At 30.0% G+C, this 12,161-nt stretch overlaps 1 protein-coding gene and 2 long non-coding RNA genes across 3 annotated transcripts; 1 reads left to right on the top strand and 2 right to left on the bottom strand.

Moving 5' to 3' along the window:
* The first annotated feature begins 1,355 nt into the window (after positions 1-1,355).
* On the top strand, positions 1,356-2,569 carry LOC115701170 (zinc finger protein ZAT5). The gene has a single exon (XM_030628882.2). It carries the CDS (start codon positions 1,634-1,636, stop codon positions 2,465-2,467), a length of 834 nt encoding a protein of 277 aa, XP_030484742.1. The 5' UTR covers positions 1,356-1,633; the 3' UTR covers positions 2,468-2,569.
* A 5,299-nt stretch (positions 2,570-7,868) lies between these two features.
* LOC115699011 (uncharacterized) lies at positions 7,869-8,707 on the bottom strand. The gene is made up of 2 exons (XR_009684201.1): positions 8,279-8,707; positions 7,869-8,181 (listed from the first exon to the last, which is right to left on the bottom strand). It is a non-coding gene; the product is annotated as an uncharacterized LOC115699011 (long non-coding RNA).
* An 854-nt stretch (positions 8,708-9,561) lies between these two features.
* Positions 9,562-11,765, bottom strand: LOC133030363 (uncharacterized). Its single transcript, XR_009684202.1, has 2 exons — positions 11,424-11,765; positions 9,562-10,217 (listed from the first exon to the last, which is right to left on the bottom strand). It is a non-coding gene; the product is annotated as an uncharacterized LOC133030363 (long non-coding RNA).
* Between the last annotated feature and the right edge of the window lie 396 nt (positions 11,766-12,161).

Below are 12,161 nucleotides of genomic sequence, written 5' to 3'. Positions count from 1 at the left end.
CATCTATAAACAGGTTGTATTCGAATTGAGCATATATATAAGTCTCAACACGACACGAATTGGGCCCGTAAACACAAATTGCATGCAACCCCTACATTAATGATCCCAAATACATGTACGTACACTGAAAACAAAAAGTTTATAATTAATTATAGTTAATATTTTATTTTAAAAACTAATTTTATACCATGCATAGATACATAATTTTAGTGGTGGAAAACGAAGATATTTAAAAATTAATTACACATAGACAAAAATAAATTGTAGCGATCGATCGATCACTTTAATCATGTGTGGATAAGTACAGAAAAAAGCCCACCACTATATAATAAGATACTAAAGGAGTAGTACGTATGAGTATCACACACACACAAATATATTATAATATAAACACCACACTCACAATATTACCAAAAGAAATAAAGAAAAGAAAAGAAAAGAAAAGGAGGTATATATACATAGCCACTCAAGTTGGTTGATCATGAATGAAAAGTACTACTAATCTTCTCATATGAATGATCATTTCATCATCATCATCATCATCACAACAACACAATATATGCAACTAGCTAGACAAGTAGAGTAATAGCTACTACTATATACTCTCTCACACTCTCACTCACTCACACTACTCAATATTTATATTATATATATAAAATGAGGTGGTTGCAGTTGAAAGCAGAATAATAATAGAATTATATATATATATAGCTGCTTTTGTTGTAGTATAGAGGAGTAACTAGTAGAGTAGTTGTTGCCTAGTTGGTAGCTAGTAAACCACGTAATACATCATACCCATATAATCTAAGTGTTACCGGTAGTTAATTAATAGTTTTTTATATTATTTATTTAATAAAAAAAATATTTGACATGATATTAAATTACTAATTTGTCACCTTTTTTAGCGCTGGACTGGACCTTATTTCTCAAATATTTATTTTTTATTGCTGTTGTTATTATTATTTGTTTGAAAAATAAGAAAATCACATGGTGATTTTTTTTCAATCATTAATTTCAGTAGTTTAGATAGTTTAGGAAATTATATATATATATCAGATATAAAAGTTTAAGTCTCATCGTTAATTAATTATAGGTCTACTTCGAGAGTTCCTATTTTATTAAGAATGGCATTGCTTCAGCAAGTTAGTCTCTCAAAAAATTAAATATAAATTCTCTTATAAGAGATTATAGTGAGTTTGGAAACTTTAATCCAAATAAAAAAATGTGAATTAAAAAATTTCTACTACTATACAAAAATATTACTACCACTACACCATACGATAAATTAAATAATAATAATAAATATAATTATTATTATTATTATTATTATATATAAAACTTGCAAGGTTGGAAAACTCTATCAACTCAACACACACTACTCACACTCAATTTTTATACCTATCTCTATCCCTATCCCTAACTCGCTCTCTCTCTCTCTCTCTCTCTCTCTCTCCTCCAACTACTTTCTTTCTTCTTCATCTTCCTTTTTGCTTCTTTCTCTTATTATATATATACACACACAAACACATATACATATACTCATATACAACACCATATATATATATATACATCCTTCAATTTCCCTATTATTTCCATTCTCTCTCTCTCTCTCTCTCTCTCTCTATTATTATATATGATTATTGAAACCATGGAATTAGATGATCAAATGAATAACAACAATATTCTCACGATGAAAGGCAAACGCACCAAACGCCACAGGCAAATCTCCGGCGCCGCCACCGCCAGTACCTCATCCTCATCCTCATCAACCACCATTAGTAATAATTCTTCATTCTCCTCAGATGAAGAAGAACAAGATATGGCTAATTGCCTCATTCTCCTAGCTCAAGGCCACCACCGCCGACGCCGCCGCCATAACAACAAAAATTCAACCATCACCACCGCTAATATGAAAGGATCAGGAGGATTATTGTTTGTTTACGAGTGTAAAACATGCAATCGGAGTTTTCCGTCGTTTCAAGCTCTGGGCGGCCACCGTGCCAGTCACAAAAAGCCTAAACTGATCTCACCGGAAAAAATCGCGGCGGTGGCCGCCGATGATGATGATCGATTGTACGAATTAGAAGATGAAGAAGAAGAAGTAATAGTAGAAGATGATCGTCTTCAAGAAATGTTGGTGTTCAACACCAAAACGACGTCGGTTAACAAGGGTAATAAGGTGCACGAGTGCTCCATATGTGGATCCGAATTCAGTTCGGGTCAAGCCTTGGGTGGCCACATGAGACGCCACAGACCACATCCCAATACGACAACTAAAACGACAATTAATTCATCGTCGTTTCTTCATCCAAATAATAATAATAAAGCAATTTTACTGGATCTCAACCTTCCGGCGCCGGAAGAGGACAGCCACAACCACCGTGAATCGAATAAGTTCCAATTTGTTTCAGCTCAACAACCTAATATTGTCTTCTCAACTCCGGCTTTGGTTCATTGTCATTACTAGTTAATACTAAATATTACTCCAAATAAAAATCTATATATTTTGTGAATTATTATTATTTTATATCAATTTGATGAATTCAATATATATACTAAGTTTTGTTTATATGAATTTTTCTTTTTCGATTAATTATATCGTAAGTATGATGAAAATGGTTGAATTTTAAATATGTACATCTATATATACTTTGAGTAGGTAGGTGGCTAGTGTAAAAAAATGCTAAGGGAGTGATATATTGCGTATAAATTAATATTGAGTCTATACATTTTACTGTTGACTATTTTTTTTATATTACTGTTGACTATTTAGAATGCGCCTGGTACCTTAAATTCTTCAATAATAATGTTTTAATAGTAAGAGTATTATTATTGAGGACTAATGTGGATTCACTTTTATATAGGTGAAGTCTTATAATTAATTAGCAATATATTTGCTAAAAATTATTTTTTAAAATTATATAGAATTTATATCAATAGTGATGGAATACTAGGCACTAATAGTACTTTTGATCCAATTTTTATAAGTAGTGACTTTACATAAATAGTGATAAAATATCATGCGCTAATAATAATTTGAACATTTCTCTTATGTCTTTCATTCAAGAAAAGTGAATGTGAGTGATATTTATATTATTTATATTGTAGGGTACTTTTTGGAGTGGTGAATCGATGTGGGACACTAAAATAAATACAGTACACACAACACAACTATGCAAATTGGGGAATGGCTAGATTTTGGCAGAGCATATAACCCAACTAAAAGTGTGTATCTCTCATCTCACCTCCTCATGTGGATTAGCTTCTTTCCTTTTTCTTAATTTTTTTCTTATTTTTTTTTTTAAAAAAATAGAAGAGTCAGTTGCATTAAATGACAAAAGAAAGAAGTATGTATATAATATAGATTTATTAGGTAGATGGTCCAAGTAGTGAGTTTTAATTTGAGTATAGTTCTTCTTATCTCAGCCAGCCTAACAGTTCCACCTAATTAACTAACTCTATATATATGTGTGTGTGTGACTGAGTGTGATCCAACACCTTTTCATGTCACTTTAACATACACTTCATTTCTTTATAAAATTTATATAAATAATAATGAAAATCATCATCACAATTATCATCTTAATATGCAATTGTGTAGTGTAATAATTGGGTCCTACTCCTACACACAAATTGATATTCCCAAGAAAGATACTCTTTCACTCAAACCACAAAACTATTCATTTTCATCTCTCAACTCAAGTCTCTATTTATCCATATATCTTTAATTAATTAATTAATATGGTCTTTCTAGCTTTAGACCCCACACCATACCCTCTCTCTCTCTCTCTGTTTCTCTTTCTCTATCTATAAAATTATGGAATCAAGTTCTTCCTCTGTAATTGGTCATATCAATTTTGTTCTCTTTTTTATTATTTTTTTTAAAGAAAAAGAAAAATGTATAAACCCTATATATATATTTTATTAAACTAAAGAATCACATATATAGTGCAAAATTTTTTATTTCTTTAATTATTTTGAGAATTTTAAAGACTACACATTAGTTATAGGAATATTTAAAAATGCAAGTAAAAACAATCTGTACTACAAGAGTACACAACAGAAAAGGTAATAAACAAAGCAAAAGATTATGATATATGTATTTGTGATGATTAGTAATATGTGTGAATTAATTACTAAGTATATATACATAGTGATTATTGAGTAGGTACGTACGTTAATAATATTTGTTATATTTTTATTATGTGCACGTAGTCTTTAATTTTGAGTGGTAAAATAATTAATAAGCCATGTTGCGTGACATCTCCTAATTATATACATTTTCACTATACGTACAATTTCACACACACACACACAAGGGAATTCTGAAATGAGATTGATATTTGGTCATTTATATAGATTTAATTAATTGGACATTATTATTGACACATGTATATGTGTTGTCCCAAAAGGTTTATAATTAATTAAAATTTTGAATATATATTATCAATATTCTTTACTCACTTTATATGCACATGATTGACAATTCATTCACGTACATAAATAATCGAGTAAGTCTATAGTGAACTCTTAAAAATGGTGTTCTATTACGACATTTAAAAGAGATTTTTAGTCTATTTTTTTTTTTTTGTGATAGTGCAGAGTCTTTTTCAAAACAGGACAAATCTCCTAAACAACCCATACATATTTCATTCAACAAAACCCAAAAATTATTATAAGTCTTTTTATACTCAGATCCAAAAAGGCAAACTGCATAACAGAAAATAGAGCTGCATCTTCTCTCGAATTTAGCACGACTTATCTCGCTTCCATTGAGGACGTTCCATGGCTTCTTCTACCTTGTTGCAGCTCACCTCTGACAAGCTGAAGTCGCAGCTTAGTCTTGGGCCTTCTCAGTCATCAAAATTTTCATGTCGTCCTTTATAGCATTACAGAGTCAGTGCTATTAGGCCTATTTTTTGGATCTTCATAACATTGTAGCTATTTAGTATTATTTATAAATTTTTAAAAAATTCTAAGTATAATTTACAATATACCAAAAATAATATTTACATATTTTGTTACACGCGCGATTATTTCTTTTATAAGCGTGGTAAATAATTGTTTAAATTTTATTTTCAGTACGGTAAACTATTCGAAATTTTTTAAAAATTTATAAATAGTCTAAATAGATACAATATTAGAAAAATATCATAAAAAAGTAGACTCGATCGAGTTGCACTCATCGAGTCACTGTGCCAAACTTAATTGATTCTCATTTGTAAAATGACTTTACATATTTATACTAATTAAGTAATATTAACAATTTACTAATTAATTCCTATAAGCAATGATTAATATTTTTCAAATGCCGACTAACCATAATATAAGCGATTTATATTTTTTTGGTCAAAAATATAGTAAATAATAATTATATATATATGTCGATATGTGTGAAGAAATTATAAAAATTGATTTAATTATACGATTGCTTGACTTTACTCATCAAACTAAAAACTAATAATTAATTATATAATGAAAGTAATATTAATAGCTAGGGTTGCTTCGAAAGGATGTGTTCTAACTAAATCACTTAACCAAATCGAGTAGAGTTTGGTCTGTCCATGACACCAACCCCATGATTTTGACTTGACCCAACCCAACCCATGCCAACAAATTATATTAATATTATTATTAATTATATCTAATATTTTGTTTATAATTAATTAATTTGGTGATCGAGCTAAATGAAAAGGTTTGGTACCTAATTAAGTTAAATTAATACACACAATTAGGCTCACAATTCACTGATCACTTTAATTGTGTGAGTTAGGTTTTTATGGTTACTCAAATATATATATATACGTGCAATACAAAATATATATATAATAATTTTATGATAGTGACATACAAATATTTTCTTTAAAAAAAATAGATAAAGCGTACATATGTAATATAACTACAATGTATACATACACATAGAATCATATAAAAATATTTATTGTACGATGTTCCTTTAAAGATTTGGGTGGGGTTTCCGATCGAGCTAAATTTCAAAGATTAATTTGGTTGTTAAAGATGCATGGTGAAATCTAACAATGCATGCATGCATCTGGTATAAGCTTAATTAATGGTAAGTTCATGGTGTACGCTTTAATTGAAACCTTTGTTAGATATTTATATATATAAACTGAAATGTATATGTTTAAGTATTAAGTGCGGAATTAATCAAACATATATACACTATGAATAAGGATCGAAATACCTCCAGCCATTGAATCTTGAGCTTCAAACCCACATAAGCTTTGATCTGCAAAGGAAATTGACTACCATGGGTAATCGGGCTTCCTCGCTCTCTCAACTCTCTTTAGATGGAATTTGCTGTTATGAACAGAATGAGTGAGGAGCTCGGGGACCGAGACCCTATATTTATAGGTGAGATACTCCATCGATATACGTGCCACATTAATTGTCAGAATATTTTGACAATTAATTCAGGAAATCAAATCAGGTAATGAATATAGAAATCTGACCATATATAGAATATTACGTAATTGATTCTGTCCAGATTCAATGAATATAAAATATTCATTTATCAGAAAATCAATCATTTATTTATTTCCTTAAATAGAAAATCATTTCCTTAATTAGAAAATAATTTCCATAAATAAAATATTCTAATATTCTCCCACTTGGTCAGCATTTAAACTAAAATATTCAAACCCAACGTTCCTCATTATATAATAAACATACGAATCATAGCGACATGTCCTCATTATGAATCGAGTATTATCTTCCATGTATTACAATATATTTATTATATAACAATGTACTTAATGTGGCAATGTACTTAAGTGAATAAACCCTAAACCTTATGTTTATTCAGGTCCTCTTATGATAATTTTCTCAGATGAAATTAAGGTGCACATAAATATGAGAAAATATCGAAATTAGAGTTTCATTAAATAATTTTTGGTTGTACAAATAAAAAAACTGCATATGGGTTAACTGAATCCCATATTTACTTTAGGATCCTTGAATTTGTGTTGCGGCATGCCTTTAGTCAAGGATCTATGCGATCACCCAATTCAGTTTGCGTGATTAATGACCACTTATCACGCCTTTTTATGGCTAAATACTTAATGTCGATATGCTAGCTTCGACCAGTACTCTTAGAGTTATTAGCCATAAATATTGTAGCTGAATTTATCGCAAAATTTTCTTAATGGCCTAATGAAACTGTAATTCTGAACTCTAGGCCTACTATGAAACTCTATAATACATCATACGAGATGTATCCTCAAAACAATAAATGAATGTGACTTCTATAGTGGAAATAACAATCAAGATTCTCTACAATATAACTTACTGGTAATCTTAAGGACGTAATAAAATATTGATTTACGTGAATCAATACAACCAGTGAAGTACATTAGAATCTAATTGGTTAACTATATTTCCAGATGGTCAATTCATCTTAACAAAATATGTATGAACACTACTACAAAAAGGGGTATTTTCGTCGTTTTATAAGTGACATATAAAGATTTTGCGTCGGTCTACAGAACCGACGTGTAATCCGTAGACGTAAATAGTGTTTTATTTGCGTCGTTTTTAAAAAGACGCAAAATACAATTTTCGTCATTTGAAAACCGACGCTAAAAAATTACTTTTCTATTTTATTTTAAGCGTCGGTTAAAAAATGACGCTAAATGTGTCATGACATTTTAAAACTATCACAAAAAACTTATTCCGTCGGTTTAAAAATGTCATATCTATTACGAAAAAACTTTTTTTTTTTTACTTATTGCGTCACTTATAAAATGAAGCACAAATATAAGTAAGGGAAAATTGCAAACTTTTCATGCAATTTTCCCCACCTGCATTATCAAATTTTAGAATAACTCTATATAATAGTAAATACATAATACAAAAAAAATTAAAATAACATTTTTAAAACTTATATTAAATTAGTAATCGATTCTATTAACTAATCACACAATACCAAAATTGTTAATAAAATCGATTCTAAAACTTAAATTCCATGTATATCGTAAACTAAATATAAACTAATAATATATGCGAAAGATAACAATAATCATAAAACTTGTTACTCATGTATTATATCAAAAGTGTAGTAACCTTAAGTACTTAATCTATAATCAATGGCTTCACAAATTCGGCAAACTCATCCCGTACGGCATTGATCTCCTCGTTACTATAGGGAGCGTCTAACTTGAACTGTAAAATAAAAGATCAAAAAATATTAATCAACATATTAAAAGTATATATAATTAAAATACAAACTAAATAGAGAAGAGTAGTTATTCATGTTTACATGATTTTTCAAAAAACTTGCAGGATTAACAACCGTCATGAAACTCTGAATAATCTTCATAACATAATAACCACATTGTACTCCATAAAACAAATTACAAGACCGCGCGAAGCGCGGCTTAGTTCTCTAGTTAATACAATAAAATAATTCTATATCAACTTAACCTAATTAATTTAATAAAATACTAATCCTAGAAATTTCGACAGCATAACATCTATAATTCGGACGTTCCCGAAAATTTTAAACATGCAACTAATCTATTAAAACATCCACAATAATACAAACAAACAAAACTATAATTAACAGTACAAATATTACCACCCATCCGACCGCAGTCATGCAATTCCAGAACTTACTTCACTATGGATGAATATCTAGGATATTCAAACTCTTCTAGGATTTATAAAATATAAAGAAATAAAGTTTGAGTAGCTTACCAATTCCAAGCTAGCGTTCAAGCAATTTCTTCAAAAGATACTACCACAATTGAAAAGCTGCATTGTGAATAAAAGTAGTGATGTGAATACAAAAACAAAAGTGTGTACATACAATATATATATCATACTAGACAAGAATGTTACTCGGATAGAATACAATTGTTCGTTTCACTTCAATATGAATCAATCTACTTGTTTTCCAATTTCAGCTCACATGAAGATGAAGTATAAACATATAGAACTAATTATGCCAACCCACTTACTCTATGTACACAAGGAAAATACATTCCATAATAATAAAATGATATTTTCCCTAATACCTTAAGACATTTTTCTTAACTGAGAGGTGATTCTATGATGTCAACAAACCTAACTTTTGTCTGCTTTAACTATCTTGTTTAGGAGATTTGAACTTCTACCATACATTACCAACTACCTAACATGGCTAGAATCTAGAAACAACACTTTACTATTTATTTCTCAATTTATATAAAAATATAAAGAAACAATATTTGTAAGAGAAACTGCAGTAATATTGGCTCCACAATATATAAATTTGTTGTTCAAAAAAACATATAAATTTGAATTTGATTCATTCTCGGGAATGAATAGTAATATTCTCGCCATAGACTTCAGTAGATTAATTGGAAATGTCAGATATCTCTCAACATTTCACAATTACTACGTCACCAAGTTTATTCAAAAGAATCATCGCTCAAGTGGTTGGGTGGGTGAGTGTGTTTGAGTGGTGGGTTCAAGTCCACATAGACATATCTTATAAAAGATAAAAACTAAAAGTTTAGTCGAGAATCATACATTTAAAATTTCAAAGATAAAAGCTCAAGTTATCGAAAGTAGAAAATTTGAAAATTTAACAAACCAAATGTATGGAAATCCCTATAGTTATGAAATATTTCGAAGTTCTAAGAAACTATATTTCCAATCAACCGACTACCTATAACAGGAATATCCAAATTAAACTCATAAATTTATCCCTCTAGTGTCCAGACTTCATAGTTTAAGTTATATCAAACAGTTCTGGTGGCTTAAATTCTTTAAATTGTTTAGGCATTACACAACAGAAAAAAAAATGCATAAGTATACACGAACTCTTAATGGATGGAAAACTAGAAGACAATAAAAGTTAAGCACACCTTCAGTTTCTTCAAAACTGATAAAGCCTCCTGCTGAGTAGAATCAACGGCCACAGGAATTATAACACGCTCCAGCTTCTCTGTAAATGCTAAATCATGTTGGAAAGAAAGAAAAGTGCATTTCAATAAAATTAATTCAATAACAAGTCAATGGAAAAATTGAAATGACTACAATTCTTTTTTTCTTTTGAACAATGAATTGTAGTTTTGGTTCAATTAGTGGCAATTAAGACATTTTCCTAAATCACTTTTTCTTTATCACATCTAGATATATATCTTATTAAATATATACCTGTAGGCTAATTTCGATCGATCACAATAGGATAATGGCTTGGTCTCTTGATAAATCTGTAATTTTGGGCCAGCTATATTAACGAGATGATTTTAATTAAGTTGATCATAGTGCTGTTCTTGATAACAAGGCTGACTAAAAACAATATTTCAACTTATTAAATTAAGCCTGCTCAATTGAACTGATATATATATATATATTGGCAGCAGAGACTTGACTAACAAGAATCTAAAACTATATCAGTAAGTAAGTTACTGAAAATAAGCCTCTCTATTTATCAATGTAGCAACACCCCAATTCAAATTCATAATTAAATCAGTAAGTAACCCAAGTATCTTGAATTACCAAAAGAATAACATCAATAATTAGTCGTGTACATGCATCGCAATCAAAACAAACTCAGATGTGTGATCTAAATCACTGGCAAAGAGTGAACTTATCAAATTCAAGGGTTTGGTCGATAATCTTTGGGTTTTTGGAAAATCGATATCTCAAGCTTCTCATTTTGCTTAGTTAAAGTGAAAATAGATCTTTTCTAATGAACAGTTGAACAAACGAATAAAAATAAAAATTCCAGAAAAAAAACATATTAAATAAAACTAGACATGATTTTTATTTTAAGAAAAAAATAAGCTTAATAAAGGTAAGGCCCTCCTCAGTCCGCGTGAGGGTCTTACAATGTGGTAAGCCCTCACAATGTTCTAGATGCTAATTAATAGTAAATTTTCTTTGTCTACATTCCTTTTTTTGGTTTTTTCTTTTTTTGAGAATTAATAGGGCAACAGTAATGTTGAGGATATAATGTTACAAGATCATAAAGGAAAGGGTAAGGGCCTGACACCTCATTCACATAAGGGTGGAGCTAGATACAAGATCTGTTGGATGGGCGAAGGGAAGATCTTATTTTTATACAATGTGAAAAGCAAATAAGGAAATGAAAAAAAAACATAGAAATTCATGATAGATATTAATCAAAGGCCATTTAGTGACTAGTTTCTCTTAGACAAATAATCAAACACATTGTAAACAAAAAACTTTTGTACAACGAATTGCAAAGTAGAAACTAGAGCGAAGTAAATAGGGTTACATTGTAAATTGAATAATCTTACTTGAATTGAAGAAGAAGAATTGGAGAGACTGTAGGTCTAATGAAGAAGTGAAAATTTACACTCGAGAGAGACTCGCCGGAGATATAATGAACAATACATTACCAAAATTTCTAATCAAAACATATAAAGAGATGAAAAATAAAGATACATTACCTGATAGGGATTAGTGATGAAGGGGTGGAAAAGTGGGTTGTTCGGTGGGTGAAGTCAAATGGAGCAGAGAGAGAAATTAGGGTTTAGGTTGAGGAGGAAGCAAGAGAGAAAGAGAGGGAAAGAGATCGCTGTTCAGAGAAAAAGAGAGGGAAAAAGAGAGGGAAAAAGAGAGCTGATCGAATGAAATGAAATAAGTGTCATCTGTTTGGGGGTAAGTGAAAAATAGGAGGATTAGCGTCGTTTTGTCACACTCACAATATCTTTACCGTCGGTTTTAAAAGGCCACATAAAGCATAAGTGAGGCTTTTAAAACGACGCTAATAATGAACGATTTTTTTTAATTTTTTGACTTTTACCGTCGGTTGGGTAATTAGTGACGGAGTAAGAACCGACGCAATTTATGTATTTTTTGTGACATTTTAGAAATGACGAATATATTCAATATGGTACTATTCACGTCGGTCAACGCGATGAACAGTCGCGTTGACCGACGTGAATAGTGACTTTTGTAGTAGTGGAATATAATTTTTTTTTTTTTAGTATCTTAAAGACACCTCATCACTTTGTATGAAGAATAAAGTGGTCTTAACTTTAGTTATTCTGATACTGCTTAACGATCCTGAAACAAATGTAATGCAAAGTCTTATTCAGACTCTTAGGCATACATTAGGCTTCTAAAATAGAAGCGAATGAATGTTCTTAATTTATTCTCACTCCAGATCATTTTTCAGATGCTGG

The sequence above is a fragment of the Cannabis sativa genome, chromosome 8 (assembly GCF_029168945.1).
Source record: "Cannabis sativa cultivar Pink pepper isolate KNU-18-1 chromosome 8, ASM2916894v1, whole genome shotgun sequence".
Lineage (NCBI taxonomy): Eukaryota > Viridiplantae > Streptophyta > Magnoliopsida > Rosales > Cannabaceae > Cannabis > Cannabis sativa.
Note: the sequence above shows the minus strand (reverse complement) of the source record. Positions and strands in the feature narration are given on the sequence as shown.

Bases quoted from the DNA above. Each gene is read 5' to 3' on its own strand.
- LOC115701170 (XM_030628882.2), top strand. From the start codon at position 1,634: ATGATTATTGAAACCATGGAATTAGATGATCAAATGAATAACAACAAT.